Genomic DNA, 18446 nt, shown 5'->3' with positions numbered 1-18446 from the left:
AAATGTATTCCCTGTGAGACAGATGCAAACTTTAAACATCAACAACTATTTCTCCAAAGCAGTGATCATAAACTACAACAAACTGGGTTAAAAAAAAAAGTTTGTTTTAATATCATTGACCAAAAAAACAACAACTAATAAACAAAAACAGTAAAAAGCCCCGTCTTCACATTGAGGTCAAATAAAAGGTGTGGGTAGACAGAAGAGGGGAGAAGGGGAGCTTTAACAGTGACGAAGGGGTAACGCCCAGACATGGAGGGGTAACGCCCAGACATGGAGGGGTAACGCCCAGACATGGAGGCAGAACGGGAAGAAAACTTCCTCTGGGCTGGAGGACTCATCTGGACTGCTCGACTGCAGAGAGGACGACATGAAGAACACATTAGCTCCGATTGGTCCTCTGACCACTAGGGGATGACAAGACTGGAGAAGAGTAGGATGATGGTCTTATTGTATGTGGAGACATAGGAATGGTGGAGGAGATGTAGGGGAGGATGATATGTAGGAAGGGTGGAGGAGATGTAGGACATGTAGGAAGGGTGGAGGAGATGTAGGACATGTAGGAAGGGTGGAGGAGATGTAGGACATGTAGGAAGGGTGGAGGAGATGTAGGACATGTAGGAAGGGTGGAGGAGATGTAGGAAGGGTGGAGGAGAGGGATGACATGTAGGAAGGGTGAAGGAGATGTAGGAAGGGTGGAGGAGAGGGAGGACATGTAGGAGGATCTTACTGTAGGTGGAGATGTCGATCTCCTCGGGCAGCTCAGCCACGTTGACCTCGAAGCGGTCCTGCACGTCGTTCAGCGTCTTGGCGTCCGTCTCGTCCGACACGAAGGTGACCGCCAGACCCTTGGTCCCAAACCGGCCCGCACGTGCCACCTGGGAGGATCAAGTCACACGCTGTCATGGCAACCTTTCACCTCACCGCAGGGGGGGGGGGGGGTGTCCTGTGCAGGTGTGTGTGCGCACAAGCTGTGCAGGTGTGTGTGTGAGCGTACCCTGTGTAGGTATGTGTCTGAGTCCTCAGGCATGTCGTAGTTGAAGACGATGTTGACCCTCTCTATGTCCATGCCACGGCCAAACAGGTTAGTGGCCACCAGTATCCTCCTCTGGAAGTCCTTAAACTGCTGGTACCGTGACAACCTGGGTTAGAGATATGGGGAGAGAGAGTGATCAGGGATGCTGTCTATGGTGACAGGCTAGGGAGAGGGTGTTGAGGCGCCTCCCCCCCTCCTCCCTCAGGCAGGGCTGCCTACCTCTCCTCCTGGTTCATGCCCCGGTGGATGGCGATGGCAGGGAAGTTCTGCTCCACCAGCAACTGAGACAGAGCCACGCAGCGCTGCACAGACTTAACGAAGATCACCACCTGCAGGACAAACACCGTATTACACCCCATACATACACTACAGAACTACAACCCTGACACCTGGGTTAAGAGAGGGCAGGGGGTAGCAGGGCAGGAGTCATCTAGATGAGCTGGAGGAGAGATGAGAACTGGGGGAGAGAGGAGGAGGACAGGAGTGGTCTAGGGGGAGAGGGGGGCATACCTGGTTGAACTCCAGCACGTCCAACAGATCAAACAGCTTGCGGTTCTTCTCGCTGTCCTTCAGCTTGCAGTAGTACTGCTGCAGGCCATGCAGGGTGAGCTTGGTCTCATCGTCCACAAACACCTCCATGGGCTGGTACACACACACACACACGTCAGTATTTCCAGCACTTATATGAACTTCTGATGCTTGATCTTGAAGTATAGCAAACTATGCAATCTGTGATGCCCCAGACAAATCTCCATAAATGAACTATAAAGATGCATTTCATTTAAGTGAGTCAACCTGGTTAAACTCACTCCCAAGTGTTAACACCACCGTCCCACTGCAGCCAAGAGCTAGCCCCTCTACCTGCTGCAGCCAAGAGCTAGCCCCTCCACCTGCTGCAGCCAAGAGCTAGCCCCTCTACCTGCTGCAGCCAAGAGCTAGCCCCTCCACCTGCTGCAGCCAAGAGCTAGCTCCTCCAACTGCTGCAGCCAAGAGCTAGCTCCTCCAACGGCTGCAGCCAAGAGCTAGCCCCTCCACCTGCTGCAGCCAAGAGCTAGCCCCTCCACCTGCTGCAGCCAAGAGCTAGCCCCTCCACCTGCTGCAGCCAAGAGCTAGCTTTTCGGTGGCGTAGCTGGTTGACGTGGCGTTTATAAAGATGGTGGTCGCGTTAGCAAGTCAGAGGACCCAAGTTTGAACCCCAGTACAGGTGAGATCGGGGACAAAGCTACTCTGACGAGCAGCGAGACTGCCCGTTAGTCAGTAAAGGACTGAGCGGTCCGTGCTGTGCCAGCAGTGCTGCCCCCTGCAGGTGAACTCACGTCCTGCATGAACTTCCTGCAGACAGGCCGGATGTCCTTGCTGAGCGTGGCGCTGAACATCATGCACTGCTTCTCATGAGGGGTCAGCCTGAAGATGTCCTGCACATCACGACGCATGTCTGGAGAGGGGTCACACACACACACGTTAGACTACACACACACACAGCTGCTAGACTATACACACAGCGGCTACACCATACGCGCACACACACCCAGAGCCTCCAGCATCTTGTCACACTCGTCCAGGACGAAGTGCTTGGCGTTCTTCAGGCTGAGGGTCTTGTTGCGGCTGAGGGCCAGGATGCGTCCGGGCGTGCCCACCACGATGTGAGGGCAGCTCTTCTTCAGCACCTCCTCGTCCTTCTTGATGGCCATGCCCCCGAAGAACACGGCCGCCTTGACGGTGGGCATGTACTTGGAGAAGCGCTCGTACTCCTTACTGATCTGGAAGGCCAGCTCGCGTGTATGGCACATGACCAGGACAGACACCTGGGGAGGAGACAGAGGGTGGGAGGGTCAGAAGGAGGGAAAGAGAGACAGGAAGTTTAGCAGACGTCTTTATCCAAACCCCTGTACTGTAGGGAATCAGGCTACCAATCAGAAGGTTGCTGGTTCGATTCCTGGCTGTGCCAACATGACGTTGTGTCCCTGGGCAAGGCTCTTCACCCTACTTGCCTCGGGGGGGAATGTCCCTGTACTTACTGTAAGTCGCTCTGGATAAGAGCGTCTGCTAAATGACTAAATGTAAATATCACCAACACAAAAGGAGGGAAGGTGCCTCAGAAAGGCCACATGTACAGAGAGGTGGCCAGGCCCGTCACCCCACGCTCCAGGAGAATAGATGTTTTAAGTTTGGTTTTGAAAGCCGAGACAGTTGTGCTGCAGGACTCACCTGGCCGTCGACAGGCTCAATCTGCTGCAGCGTGGCAAGCACGAACACGGCCGTCTTCCCCATGCCTGACTTGGCCTGGCACAGGATGTCCATGCCCAGGATGGCCTGGGGGATGCACTCGTGCTGCACTGGAGGGCAGAGGTCAGGGGGAGTCACTCACAAGCTGGTACAGATGTAACGTGTGCTGAACTGGAGGGTGATGGTGAAGGAATACCACGCAACAGAACATGATGCTCTGCTATTATGGTCGAGAATTATGTTTTGGTTCTTAAATTATTAATTAAATGCTTTCACATATTTGTTTCTATTACTGCAACTCAGTAAGCATGTCTGTGATGGCACTCCTGCCCAGGTGGATCAGGAGGAGCCTTGATTACTAGCCCGCTTCCCTAACCGCTCAGCCACCTGACTCCCCCTAGTATTATTAATATTCTTGTCATTTCTATCATGAACACATTGGTAAAAAGTTTTGAAACAACATGCCACAAATCCCGCCCAAACACAGACTGGCCCACATCAGACCATAGGGGGCGCCACAGGCCACACCCAAATGTCCACTTTTCAGAGTGATGGCATTTCCACCTCATTGCTCCAATTCTTCTGAATCTTGGTGGGCATGACTCATTTGTAATGAGGAACAAAAAAGCCTCAAGGACCCATAAGGTCCGCCATGATGGATTTTCCTGTACAGTGATAATTTGGGAAAACCTTCAAAATTCTTCTTCTCTTGAACCAAAGATCTAATTGACTTGGAATTTTGTACAGATATGTATCATTGATGTATTTAAAAACTTTACTTAACCCTTGTGTTATCTTCGGGTCATTCTGACCCATCAGTCATTGTGACCCACCATCGTATGCGACAACTTTACCGCATACAAAAACAAAGTGAAGCATTTTCTTTTAACCGTCGGGCTGTCTCAGACCCCCCACATCGCGAAGGTTAAAAGAAAATACTTTTTATTTGTTTTTGTATTGGGTAAAATTGGGTAAACACAACGATGGTTCGTTGTGAACCTTTGGGTCATGTGACCCGAAGGCAGCACAAGGGTTAAGACAGTTGAATCAAATACAAAATGGCTGAAAGGGGTGTATTTATGTAAATGTCCACATTGCCTCAATATGTTTGTGTCACTAAATCAAATGTCATTTTGAATGATGGTTTTTCAAACCTAATAGGCTTTAAGGTGACCCCCCCCCCCCCCCCGAAGTACCCTGCAAAGTTTCACCTTGATATGTGAAAATATGACAAATATGTTTGAGCTTGGACCAAATCTGACAATGCTTGCCATTGGAGAAACGTCTTATTTTATTATCCAGTTACTGAACATGCCAAATTCCAGATCTGGGAATGGCTCAATTGGATGAGATGTTGTAGGTTCAAAACCAGTCTAAGCCATTTTTTTTTGTTTGTTGACAGAACGGTTTCTAGTCTTCCGGTCAATCCTCCGGTTGTAAAACATAGCAATGAGTGTTTATTTGAGCCCATTACAACACTCCGATCATCTGTTTAGCGAGACTGTGTAAACCACTGCAAAACAAGCCAGGTTCACCACAGTAGCTAGCTACTTGTAGTCTACGCATGGTAGTGTCAGATTCACAACAGAGTTAGCTTTAATGAAGTATTGATTGTTCAGGTGGATCCCTTTCCTGTTGCACAAATTCATTTCAGTAACCTAAGCCAGGACCCATCGCCACTGATGCTAGGCATGATTTGAAATTCCCTTCCATAACAAGTTATGGCACCCCAAACAACCTTTGTAAAGCACTACGAGTAAGCTATTCTTTACAGCAGCAACCCAGTCATCCCGTTGTCCCTTTTTTATGTCCCATATATAAATCGGACTAAATTACAGCTGTTTGAACTTTAACCAAATCTGACAATGCTTGCCATTGGAGAAATGTCTTATTTTCTGATACAAAAACTGAACAATGTCATGTCTGTGAATGGCTTAGTAGGATGAGACGCAGTGCTGATGTGCGAAGGGTGGTGGGTTCTAATCCAGTCAGAGGTATAAACTTTTAATTTTTATTTTATTCTGACAGAAATGACAATTTCAAGTCTTCTAGTTAATCTCAGTGTATTATGTCAATTTTACAACATTTTATCATTTTGAAGGAGGAATCCGCCATTGTTGCTTAAAGCTATATTTTTTTATTGATACCGTTTGAGACTGTCTGGCAGCTGGAGTTGGCACCGTTGCTTCTCGAAGACAGTCGAATGCATTTTACGTTTAGCTGATGCACAATGTTGAGGTGCAGTAGTGTCGTGTCCCCCCCCCCTTACAATAAATTATCTTAGAACATATATTACACGTCACTTCATCCTTATCTTTGGCTTTATTAAAATGTAGCCAAGCCTTTGACCGCTTAGTACGTTCAGCCATCTTAGCTAGCAACAAAATGAGAAATAAAGCGAGAAATGTTTTACACACCCTGCTATGCTGGGTGTGTAAAACTACACACCCAGCATAGCAGGGATGGGTTGGTATGGACTGCATTTATATAGCGCTTTTCTACCTTAGCGGCACTCAAAGCGCTTTACAATGTTTGCCTCTCATTCACCCATTCATACTCTCACTCACACATACCGACGGCAGCGAGCTACCATGCAAGGCGCCGGCCTGCCCATCGGGAGCAACTTGGGGTTCAGAGTCTTGCTCAAGGATACTTCGGCACATGGCCTGGAGGAGTCGGGGGTCGAACCGCCAACCTTGCGATTAACAGACAACCCTCTCTACCCCCTGAGCCACAGCCGCCCCAGTAGAGTAAATAGGTAAATAGGTGGTAAATAGGTGTTGATCTGTGGTAGAGTGCTGTTCCACTGGTTGAACTGGTTTCCAATCACAGCTCAGAGAACAGATGTGTTTTGACCAGAGTATGTGAGTAGCAACAAGGACCTAGGTGGTTGGTGATCTGAACAGTGATGGATATTATTAGCTTACATGCCAACACAACCCCTACTACTCTGCCCCTAGTTTCTGGTGCCAACATTTAAACGGTGTGTTAGTAGTCCCTACCATCCACCCCTAAACATACACATGTTTTTACACCATCACATAAGTGGAAAGGACATCTCCAGGCTAGTTTAGCGCTAGTATCGCCGCTAAACAAACACGGCTCTGGCGCATGTATCTTTACCTTCGGATGGATGTTCGAATCCACAGTCCACGATGGCGCGGAGCAGCTCCGGTTTAAGCAGGAAATCTCTGAACCCGGAGCTGTGGATGGACACGTACGAGCCCTTCACCTCCTTCTTGCCCGCGGGAACGGCGCTCTCCGATGCGACCTGCGGCTCCTCGTCCTCCTCGTAGTCCAACAGCTCGTTGTCAACATCGGTTTCTGCCATTCTGTCTGTCTGCGTAGTGGAGAAATGCAATGGGTGGTGCCGGGTGAATCTGACTCGAAACACCTGTTTTTTCCATTTGCTCTCCTGTACCGTGTAAAGACGTGACTTACAGAACAGATCCTTGCGGACGCGGTTCTGAATTTTTCACTACCAGCTATACCAAAATTACAACAACAGCTGGACATATTGTTCTGGTTTAGATAGTGTTTGTTTAGTTAAATGCCTGCCATACTCACAACAAGCTCTCTCACATCAAATGTTGTTATGTAATGCATTCTCCAGTCAACGCAAGTAGCTAATTTATAGAAAAATATAATTGCGTTGCCCAGCTAACATCAAAACAGTTGTTGGGTCACATCTACAGGCTGGCCAGTGAATGAATGAGCCAAACATGATTAGACCTGCTAACCGTAGTAGAGCTAGCGCACACACGGCTAACAATGCAATCCTTTCGTTGCAGATTACAGATAGCTCATGGGTTATACCGTTGATTAGACATGACTGTCGTTAACACTTCTGATTGTAAAGTATACCCACCTTAAATAATCGGGAATATTTGCATGAACAGCCCAATAATTTGACTAGCGATTTCCCACTGCTAGCCTAGGGGGTTGCTAACCAGTCCGGAGTAGCTAGCCAACATTAGCTTTAGGTTTACGAACACATAAACATCGTCTATAGTTGCAATGATTCCAAACAATTGTTGTCCAAGAAGCATTACGGGTTTAGTAAAAAGTACAACTATTAAATATCACATTATATGTGGTCGATACACAAATAAAAAACAATTGCCGTCTTACCGTGTGGTTCCGTATCGCCCTCCGTAGCGCTGTGTATTGAAAGCCACATGGGGAGGCCGCAGCAGTTTATACGATTATGCGGAACTACCGCCTCTCGTAAATGCATGGACTTCATTGGTTGAGGCACACGTCTATTTCTGCAAACTACTCTCCGTTCGTTCAGGATTGGTTGAGACATACTGTCAATCATCAGGTACACTCACTACTAGAAAGACGCGGGACAGCTGGAGAGGATTAATTATCATTTAATGCATGAAGCCATTATAAAAAATAAAAAACGTCATAATTGTTAGTTTTTTACAAAATAAAATTGGTAGCTCGAAAGAAACAGTAGTTGTACATCCTTTACAAGTTTCATTCTGGGAATTGTATTTATATAATACCCCTACATTTGTATTTAGTAAGGATATTAGTACATCTAAACGTGGTATCTTGTTTTCATTTCTTGTTACATTAAAATGACTAAATGTAAATGTAAACCTAAACACAGGCAAGGCATTAAGGCATTAAGGTACACCTGCTGTGACCTGTGTGTCACCTGAGTTCAACTCTGCTGCACCTACCACTGCAGGTGTTAATGTAACAATGATGTGTAGTACATTTAGAATGTTTCAGAATCTTATGTTTGGCATTTAATAATGCAGCCACACTGGGGGGGCAAAGGGTCGGGATCATTATTTTTTGCTTAATCATTTTTTAAATTAATCATTAGAGTACAACAATCCATGATAGAACATACAACTCTGACATCACAAAAAAATGTTCTAAAATCATTAAATCTGTTCTTTACATTCATTTGAAAATGTAAATGTTTTCATCCCAACAGTAGGCAAATGCACACCCCCTACACCCACAGTATAATTGCCCATGAATGCAGCCAGCTAGTCAGGATATCAGCAAGGCAGAAGATGGACATATTAAATGTGAAAAAGAAGCTGTTTGAATGTTTCCATGTTATTGGTCCATAAAAACGTCATGTGTCAGAAATATAAAACATCAAATGGACATTCAGACCTCCTCAGGGCAGGCAGACAGGCAGACAGACAGGCAGACAAGCAGACAGGCAGGCAGACAGACAGACAGGCATACAGGCATACAGGCATACAGGCAGGCATACAGGCCGACGGGCAGGCAGACAGGAAGATACAGGTCAGATAACCAGGTGGTCAGACATCACCTTCTGGGTCAAACAGAATAGAGGGTTCAGAGACTGCATCATCCTGTAGTCATCCCGTAGTGCTGCCTGGCATTGACGGTTGGTTAGTGTTGGGATTAAGGATCTGGTTAAGGTTCTGCTGAAGGTTCTGGTTAAGGTTCTAGTTATGGAACAGGATAGGTTTGTAATTAGGGTTCTGGTGTCCTAGTAGGGTTCTATATGCGAGACTCCATAGCAGAGGAGAAGCTCCACTGAGCAGCAGAGAAGTAGGGGAAGCTGTCCGACTCCGGGCGTGACGGTTTCGTCTCCGAGGTCGTGCCTTGGAGAGGGGAGCCGGGCGGGGACAACAGGAAGTCCCTGACAGGCTGTGGCAGGGTGTGGAGCAGCCAGTCTTCCACCAGCAGCCGCCCGCCCCCCCTCAGGCCCCCGCAGCCCCCCAGCTCCTCGGGCAGCTCCTGCAGGCTGTTGCAGCGCAGATCCAGGCGTGCCAGCGCCCCCAGGCCCCCCAGCCCCGGGGGAAGCCCCTCCAGGGAGTTGTGGGCCAGGTTGAGGCTGCGCAGCCCCGCGCACCTCCACAACTCTGCAGGGAGGCTCTCCAAGCGGTTCCCACTCAGGTCCAGTTCCGCCAGCGCCCCCAGCGCCCCCACCTCCCCCGGCAGCTCCTCCAGCAGGTTTCCCCCCAGCAGCAGGCGCCGCAGCCGGGGCAGGATGAAGAGGGCCGGGGGCAGGGCGCTTAGCTGGTTGTGGCCCAGGTCCAGCAGCTCCAGGCCCCGGAGCAGGCCCACGCCGGCGGGAAGAACCAGGACGCGGTTGTGGGAAAGACAGAGGCTGGAGAGCCGCCGTAGCTGCCCTAGACCTGGCAGCTCGTCCAGGCAGCGCAGGCTGTTGTGGCCCAGGTCCAGGCTGCGCAGCGCAGGCAGCGCTAGCAGGGCGGAGGGCAGGCGCTCCAGCTGGCAGCCCTGCAGCACTAGCTCTGTCAGTCCGCCAAGGCGGCGCAGACCCGTCAACACCAGCAGGCGGCAGCCCTCGTTGTGGACCTCCAGGCGGACCAGGGTGGCACCCACCTCTCCCAGCTCGCCGGGCACGCGGGGCAGCATGCCCCTGAGGACCAGCACCCGGAGGTGACGCAGCTGGCGGAGGCTGCCCAGGGCCCAGCCCCGGCCCACCCCGCCCTCGCAGCCCAGTCGGCCGGTGAGGTGCAGCTCTTGCAGGCCTCGCAGGGACAGGGCCCAGGGCGGCAGGTCGGAGGCCTGGGGGAAGGTGAGGTGCAGGGACTCCAGGTGCTCCTGGAGGAACGCCAGCGCCCCCGGCTCTACTGCTGCTGAGCAGAGGTACAGGTGCAGCTCCCTGCGCACACACACACCACACACACACCACACACACACCACGCACAGGCACCCAAACACACACACACACACCACACACACACACCACACACCACACACACACACCACACACACACACCACACACCACACACACACACCACGCACAGGCACCCAAACACACACACACACACCACACACACACACCACACACACACCACACACACACCACGCACAGGCACCCAAACACACACACACACTCATACAAACACACACACATATAAAGTCGATGTACACAAACAAACCTTACAACTCAGCTGGCATGTGCGTGTGCATAACCACGCCACGTGTGTTACCCACTGACGGGAGGGGGGGGGATCGGGTAACCACGGTGACCCACCTGAGTGATGTCATCCCTGTCACCTGGCCGGTGATCTTGGCCTCCCGGACCAGCTCCAGCTTCAGCACCTCCACCTGACTCAGGGAGAAGAGGGCGGGGGGGAGGCGGGGCAGCGCCACTAGCTGCAGCAGGCTCCGCCCCCTGCCGTCTGTGGTCGTCATGGAGACCAGCCTCTCGGCCCCCCAGCGCCGCCGCATGCCCTCGTCCAGGAGGCGCGTCTCACTGACGGGCGACAGGAACACGGAAAGGCGCTGGGCCAGCAGGGGGTCGTACTGGTCAGACATGTGCAGCAGGAACGCCAGGTCGTTGCAGAGGTCAGGGACGTCGCCAAGGAAACACAGCTCCTTCAGGCGGGAGAAGGAGTACTGACGGAGGGAGCTGGGGGAGGACACACACACACGCAGGGTTAGGACACACACACACAGGAGTAGGACACACACACACAGGGTTAGGACACACACACACAGGGTTAGGACACACACACACAGGGTTAGGACACACACACACACACACACACACACACACACAGGAGTAGGACACACACACACACACAGGGTTAGGACACACACACACACAGGGTTAAGACACACACACACAGGGTTAGGACACACACACACACAGGGTTAAGACACACACACACAGGGTTGGGACACACACACACACAGGGTTAAGACACACACACACAGGGTTAGGACACACACACACACAGGGTTAAGACACACACACACACACACACAGGGTTAAGACCCACACACAGGGTTAGAACACACACACACAGGGTTAAGACACACACACACACAGGAGTAGGACAAACACACACAGATGGAGGGGGCCAGACAGAGAGAATACTAGCTCTTAGTGTGACAGTCTTGTGACTGCAGTGTTAAGCTGGCCTGGTACCTAGAGACCACACACCCAGCTCAGACTGCAGAACATACCAACCCAGTTACAGTTTTTCTCGATTGCTAACACACAAAAATGGTATGTGTAAGCCATCCTCACAAAACCTTTTTGCCAAATCCCAGCAAAAAGACCATGTACCCCAATCTTTACACACAATTGACCCTTTTTGACACATTTCTCAGGTTCATTCACACTTCTTTGCAAAAGTCTAAACACACCACTTACTTTAAGACACAATTATCACCATTATGTCATTCAGAAAACACTGCCATTTGATAAGTAAACCCAAAACAGCGCAATTCAAACAACCTTAACAACCAATTATCCATGTGTAAGCACTAACAAGCAAATATACTCAACAAGCAATCAGGGGTTTGGAATGAATACAAAGTTACAGTTTTTCTCAATTGTAGTCTCAAAGGGAGTCAGGTGGCGAAGGTTGCCAGTTCGATTCCCGGTCATGCCAACTGATGTTGTGTCCTTGGGCAAGGCACTTCACCCTACTTGCCTCGGGGGAATGTCCCTGTACTTACTGTAAGTCGCTCTGGATAAGAGCGTCTGCTAAATGACTAAATGTAAATGTAAATTGTTTACACACAAATACTGGTACTTGAGACACAATGACCACAACATGTAACTCATGCACCAACCCCATGAACCAATTGTGCTAAACTACAAGCACAATTCCTGCTTTACACTCAAATTGCAGTTCTAACACACACTTTTTTCAAAACACTACACACAATTCTCTGCATTTGGCACAATTTTCATGAAGAAAATCTTTTGTTTTCACAAAGAACACACTGCCATTCAAATACGCACACTGACTCATCGCATGGACAAACACCTGTCACACAGTTTTACAATTAGCAATCAGAGCTTTAGAATAAAAGGGCAACAGGTGACCTTTTCTGTTTTTGAGCAATGGATGCCAACATTGGAAAACAGAGGCAGAGGAGTGAGAGTAAGAGGAGGAGGACAGGGAGGACAAGGATGAGGAAGGCCAAGGACCATAATCTCTGATGAGATCTGAGCTGCTTTGGTTGACCATGTAGTCAACCATGGTCTAACAATGAGGGAGGCTGGGCAAAGAGTACAGCCAAATTTGAGCAGGTACACTGTAGCATCCATCATCGGGACTTTCCGAAATGAGAATAGGTAAGAAATCTACTCTCACTACAAAATTGCAGTAGGCCTACTGCATATCAATACAGTACTCAATGAGTACAGTAGTAAAGTATTGCCTGTGGACTGTTCTGTAGGACTGTAAAAATAAAGTATGTTTCAAGTATTTGGAAAATGTATTCCTACTTTGTATTCCTACACAGTATTTACAGTATTTTACTATATGTTTGGCAGAACTGAAAGATTACCAACACAAGGTGATCGGGAACGTCTTCTGTCTCCTGAACAGGAAACTGAAATCATGAACATGGTCCTAGAAAATAATGCCATAACATTAATATAAAAATACATATAAAAATTAAATAAATACGGCAAATACAAAGAAAAATAATAATAATGTAACTGTATACACTATACAGTAAATTATTCTGTTGTTTTGTATGTAAACCGCTGTATGTGTAACTTTGTGTTGGTTGGGATGTACACTGTGTACATATATGTAAAATATATTTGTTACCGTGTATTTCTGTGTTCTGAGTATAAAAACAATATTCTCAAATATTTTACAACACACTTATGTATGTACTGTCTGTAGTAAATGTAACACTGAACAAAAAAAGGCCTAACTCACTATGATGAATGAAGAAGAAGTGTTTTCCATTCATCATAGTGTTTTACATTGAGCACATCAGTGTTCAAATGGTTCTTATAAATGTCTATTCATATGATGGTTTGTGTTTGTCATTTGAAAACAAAATACCATTTTGAGATTAAATAACATTGTTTTGAATGTTAAGTTTAATTTTGCAGGAGAAGTGAGGGGTTTTGCCCATTGTGTGTGTGTTTTTTTTATTTGTGTGTAGAGTTCTGAGAGTATGAGGTATGCATTCAGAAAATGTGTGTAACCAATCGAGAAAAACTGTAAGCTGATCTGTACTTTGAAATCATGGATGCTAATATCAGAAGAAAATGAAGAATTGTCCAAATTTGAGGAGGTGGACAAGGGAGAGGAAGAGGCAGAGGAAGAGGAAGAAGAACAACAATCTCAAACTAGAGAGGGTACAATTTCTGGGGAAATTGTAGGGTGTGCTTGCTTGCTTCGGTTGCACAGGGGTCCGTTTTTGAATGACATTTTTACAACTGATATATCTGTATATTTTATATTAAAATGCATACTTATTATTTATAAAGATTACATAGATTTAAAAGCATTTTTTTTGTGCTGCTCATTTACAACTGAAAATACGAGTGAAGTGTAGAATTAAATATGATGTCTTCTCATTTCCCCTGCAAGAGGCATCCTCATAGCTGAATCAAAACGAATAAATTTGGCAGACCGGTGTAAAAATTGACCTAATCTCTATGACTTAAACGTCCTTTTAAGTTTTCCCTTCTCGTGATATTTTCAGGCATTTAGCCTACTCATATTGCATTCATTCATTAATAAAGAACCCCCTTTGAAGATTATTCTACGACGTTACCGGCAGTAGAAGATGGAATCGCGATTCAAACAGTACCATCTGCTAACTGAAAATATGCCCCCAAAAACGTAAATAAGCTTGACATTTATTTAGTGGAAAATCGCTCATTCATAAAAAGCTCACTGGTAGCGATCATTGTCAGTAACAACGCAAAATGCGATATAGCCCTGTGTGGAGAAGCTGCCCCGGTAAATTGTACTACTACGGTACAGTACTAGACTACTGCTGTGTTCGTCTCGGTAGCGATTGCGTTGGTTGAATTGGATTTAACGTTCCGTTGTACGGTTTAGGCTGAAATTAATTATTTTCATGAACAGATTGACAAAGTTTAGGCTGTGGCAATGAAGTTCAGGTTAGTAGTTAGATAGACTTTTGATTTAAGTAAGGGGAGTGCCGAACAGCAACATTCTGTCGCCGTTTGACTTCCTACAGCTGTGTAGATGTTTTTGTAGTGTCTCGCGTAGGCTACAGCGTTGCAGTGATACACTGGATTGAAACCACAGGTAATGATAATTTCAGTCACAAATCGTTTACTTGTAATCTAATGTCATAATAAATCCTACAACGAAAATGTATATGTGAGGAATGTTTATTTTAACGATTGAAAACAGATAACGCTACATCATAGACCACTGTAGTATGTGTTTCCCGGGCAACACAGGCTAATGTCATGATGCTAATACTTCAGTGAAATAGTAGACTACTGTTTCCGAAAGTAGATGTACTTCCTTAATAATATCATCTTATACTGTACATTACACATCACAATTGTGTGTCATATCACAAAGTAAAATGAGTAAATAGTTATCACCCTGGCCTCTTTGCTTGTGGCGTTTCTGCAGCTGCCTTGCAGTAAAGCTATAGTTAGCCTAGCTATCCCCCAAGTTAACAGATGCGAAACGAATGTTCTGCCAAAGGTAGTCACGCGTGTTTTCGTGACGTTAGTGACGTAGTGACGTTAGTAACGTCAGTGACTGTGGCTAGCAAATTAGCCACCGTTAGCTTCACTTTTCGCCACAAAAACTTAACTTAAGCCCAAACCATGCAACGGAACGTAAATTCCAATACAAGCAACTCAATCGCTACCAAGACGAAACTTTTGACACCTACGTTGTCTATGTAGGCCAAATATTGACTGAGTTTTAGGGGGGCAAAAAGAAAAAAAAAAATAAATAATAATAATATATATGTGAGAGAACAAAGGTTGTGCTCTCGCCGAAGGCTTGAGCACACCCAATGAGATCCGTGCCACACTATGACAGAAATCCCTATGACAGAACAACCTTCTCCAAGCCATGGAAGAAGCTTGTGGGGACATTGCTCTTGAGTCTTGTCAGGGATGGCTCAGGCATTCAGGGGAATTTTCCCTGCTGTTTGGCTAGAGAAAACATTGCCTGTGAAGTTGAGGAAAATCTCTGGCCTGACCCTGGTCAGAGATAGGATGCTGACCCACAATGAACAGTACTGTACTCAAGCTCTGTTACCCAGGCAACAATTATTTGTTTATTTCCTTGTTTTCTTAGCCTTTGTTCCCCAAATTACAATTTAGAGCAATATATTTGTGTTGTTGACTAACAGTACTACTATTTGTATACTGTGACCACTACAGTAACAAGAGCTCAAATTGCAATTGCTGTATAATGTAAATAGAAAATAAACAGCCTGTAAGAAGGACAATTGCAGTAATTGTGAGTTTTATGACATGTCAAACTCATGAGGTGGAACATATCTAAAATTCAGGGACACGTTATAGTCAATGGTTCTTGAATTCCTCCCAGCAGTGTCTAAAGGGTATTCAGAAGGTTGAATTTATTTGAGGGCTTTGTGTGTATTTTGAATGAAAGTTAGGTTTATACAACAGATAATATGGTTTTGACTACAGTGTTTGATTTTGGGTCAAAAGTCAAGGGTTTGGCCAAAACAGTGTAAGTATGAAGATGTGTGTTTAGAGTTTGGAGAAAACACAGTAAACATTCAAGAAATGTGTCTAATGCAAATGAGAAAAACTGTAAGAAGACAAAACATTCACTCCCCAGTCCAACCCCCCCCTCCCCCAGGCCCCCCCTCCCCAGGCCCCCCCCTCCCCCAGTCCCCCCCTCCCCCAGTCCAACCCCCCCCTCCCCCAGGCCCCCCCTCCCCCAGGCCCCCCCTCCCCCAGTCCAACCCCCCCCTCCCCCAGGCCCCCCCTCCCCCAGTCCAACCCCCCCCTCCCCCAGGCCCCCCCTCCCCCAGGCCCCCCCCTCCCCCAGTCCAACCCCCCCCTCCCCCAGGCCCCCCCTCCCCCAGTCCAACCCCCCCCTCCCCCAGGCCCCCCCTCCCCCAGTCCAACCCCCCCCTCCCCCAGTCCAACCCCCCCTCCCCCGGGCCCCCCCTCCCCCAGTCCAACCCCCCCCTCCCCCAGGCCCCCCCTCCCCCAGTCCAACCCCCCCCCTCCCCCAGGCCCCCCCTCCCCCAGTCCAACCCCCCCCTCCCCCAGGCCCCCCCTCCCCCAGTCCAACCCCCCCCTCCCCCAGGCCCCCCCACCCCTAACTCCAGACCATCTGCCCCCCCTCCCCCAGTCCAACCCCCCCTCCCCCAGTCCAACCCCCCCCTCCCCCAGTCCAACCCCCCCCTCCCCCAGGCCCCCCCCTCCCCCAGTCCAAGTCCCCCCTCCCCCAGGCCCCCCCTCCCCCAGGCCCCCCCTCCCCCAGTCCAACCCCCCCCCTCCCCCAGGCCCCCCCACCCCTAACTCCAGACCATCTGCCCCCCCTCCCCCAGTCCAACCCCCCCCTCCCCCAGTCCAACCCCCCCCTCCCCCAGGCCCCCCCTCCCCCAGTCCAACCCCCCCCCTCCCCCAGTCCAACCCCCCCCTCCCCCAGGCCCCCCCTCCCCCAGTCCAACCCCCCCCCTCCCCCAGGCCCCCCCACCCCTAACTCCAGACCATCTGCCCCCCCTCCCCCAGTCCAACCCCCCCTCCCCCAGTCCAACCCCCCCTCCCCCAGTCCAACCCCCCCTCCCCCAGGCCCCCCTCCCCCAGTCCAACCCCCCCCTCCCCCAGTCCAACCCCCCCCTCCCCCAGGCCCCCCCTCCCCCAGTCCAACCCCCCCCCTCCCCCAGTCCAACCCCCCCCTCCCCCAGGCCCCCCCTCCCCCAGTCCAAGCCCCCCCTCCCCCAAGTCCCCCCAACTCCAGACCATCCGCCCCCCCTCCCCCAGTCCAACCCCCCCCTCCCCCAGGCCCCCCCTCCCCCAGTCCAACCCCCCCTCCCCCAGTCCAACCCCCCCCCCCCCACCCCCCCTCCCCCAGGCCCCCCCTCCCCCAGTCCAACCCCCCCCTCCCCCAGGCCCCCCCCTCCCCAGTCCAACCCCCCCCTCCCCCAGGCCCCCCCTCCCCCAGGCCCCCCCTCCCCCAGGCCCCCCCCACCTCCAACTCCAGACCATCCGCCCCCCCTCCCCCAGTCCAATCCCCCCCTCCCCCAGGCCACCCCACCCTCACCCCCAGCTCACTTGTACAAGCCCCAGAAGAGACCAGCTCACCTGTACAAGCTCCAGTAGAGTGCGTAGAGGCCCAGCAGGCCATAGAGTCCCACCAGGCACAGGTAGGCCAGCATGAGCTTGTGCAGCAGGGCAGCCAGGGCGTGGGTGCACTGGAAGGCAGCGTAGCCCGTCAGGCCGTGGGCCTGGGGGAGGCAGGTGTGGCAGAAGGTGATGGAGCTCAGCAAGGGGGCTGTGTAGCCCACTATCACAACCACCATCAGCAGCTTGAATGCTGTCTGGCACAGGTACACCTGCAGAGAGAGAGACAGGTAGATCTGGATGGAGAGAGACAGGTAGATCTGGATGGAGAGAGACAGGTAGATCTGCAGAGAGGCAAAGAAAAAGGATGGAGAAGGAAAGAAAGCCTGAGAGAAAGGGAGATAGAGAGAGATAGAGAGAGGGAGATAGAGAGAGGGAGATAGAGAGAGGAAGATAGAGAGAGATAAAGAGAAGGAGATAGAGAGAGATAGAGAGAGGGAGATAGAGAGAGATAGAGATAGAGAGAGGGAGATAGAGAGAGGGAGATAGAGAGAGATAGAGATAGAGAGAGGGAGATAGAGAGAGGGAGATAGATAGAGATAGAGAGAGATAGAGAGATAGATAGAGAGAGACTGACCTTATAGATGACGTCAGAGTTCTCACAGTGAGCTCTGAACCTACGGACCCTCTCAAACAGGGCTCGGGCCTGCTCCCCATCACTCCTGTCCAGGGTGACCGCTTGTCGGGGGGCAGGGGGCCTGGGGGCCTGCGCCCGCGGGGACACACACACCGAGGATAGGGAGGAGGTGCGGGAGAGGGAGGAGGGGCAGGGCGAAGGCGGGGCGGGGTGAGGCCTGCCCAGCAGGGGGCTGTCAGTTCCAGAGTCCAGGCTGGACTGGCGCGTCCGAGAGGAGGTGAGGAGGGAGGAGGGCGTGGGGGGAGGTCTCTGGCCTCCTCTCTCCTCCTCCTCCTCCTCCTGCTGGATGGGGGTGTTGTCATGGGCGGGGTCGTGGCGGGCGGCGTGCGACAGGGCGCGGGACGTCCAAGGAGACTCGCTGCACTTGGCCAGGATGGCCAGGAAGTGCTCGACGCGGGCGGAGGAGAGGGGGAAGTGCAGCCAGAAGCCTCCGCTGGCCAGGAGCACCAGGGACTGGAGCAGGGTCAGGTAGGGC

At 50.2% G+C, this 18446-nt stretch overlaps 2 protein-coding genes across 2 annotated transcripts in view; both read right to left on the bottom strand.

The window, feature by feature from the left end:
* Nucleotides 1-92: 92 nt before the first annotated feature.
* On the bottom strand, nt 93-7492 carry ddx39ab (DEAD (Asp-Glu-Ala-Asp) box polypeptide 39Ab). The gene is made up of 11 exons (XM_062481030.1): nt 7394-7492; nt 6386-6602; nt 3245-3372; nt 2565-2841; nt 2353-2471; nt 1547-1678; nt 1256-1365; nt 998-1142; nt 731-878; nt 277-354; nt 93-234 (listed from the first exon to the last, which is right to left on the bottom strand). The coding sequence occupies exons 2-10, from the start codon at nt 6591-6593 to the stop codon at nt 338-340; spliced, it is 1284 nt and encodes a 427-aa protein (XP_062337014.1). The 5' UTR covers nt 6594-6602; nt 7394-7492; the 3' UTR covers nt 93-234; nt 277-337.
* A 745-nt stretch (nt 7493-8237) lies between these two features.
* The window catches only part of si:ch211-106h11.1 (volume-regulated anion channel subunit LRRC8D), a 10930-nt gene continuing 721 nt past the window's right edge, over nt 8238-18446 (bottom strand). Inside the window, exons 3-6 of the mRNA XM_062482060.1 lie at nt 17912-18424; nt 17296-17546; nt 10273-10650; nt 8238-9896 (exon numbers count right to left, since the gene is read on the bottom strand). Of these exons, the coding sequence (XP_062338044.1) occupies nt 8765-9896; nt 10273-10650; nt 17296-17546; nt 17912-18424 (2274 nt within the window). The 3' untranslated portion in view covers nt 8238-8764. The remainder of the gene's footprint in view (nt 9897-10272; nt 10651-17295; nt 17547-17911; nt 18425-18446) is intronic.

This window comes from Osmerus eperlanus, chromosome 2 (assembly GCF_963692335.1).
Source record: "Osmerus eperlanus chromosome 2, fOsmEpe2.1, whole genome shotgun sequence".
Classification (NCBI taxonomy): Eukaryota; Metazoa; Chordata; class Actinopteri; order Osmeriformes; family Osmeridae; genus Osmerus; species Osmerus eperlanus.
This window is presented reverse-complemented; position numbering and strand designations above follow the sequence as displayed.

Bases quoted from the DNA above. Each gene is read 5' to 3' on its own strand.
- ddx39ab (XM_062481030.1), bottom strand. From the start codon at position 6,593: ATGGCAGAAACCGATGTTGACAACGAGCTGTTGGACTACGAGGAGGAC. The intron at 3,373-6,385 runs GTAAAGATACAT...TCTGCCCTCCAG, and splicing joins ATTCGAACATCCATCCGAAG to TGCAGCACGAGTGCATCCCC. The intron at 1,679-2,352 runs GTGAGTTCACCT...TGTGTGTACCAG, and splicing joins GCAGGAAGTTCATGCAGGAC to CCCATGGAGGTGTTTGTGGA.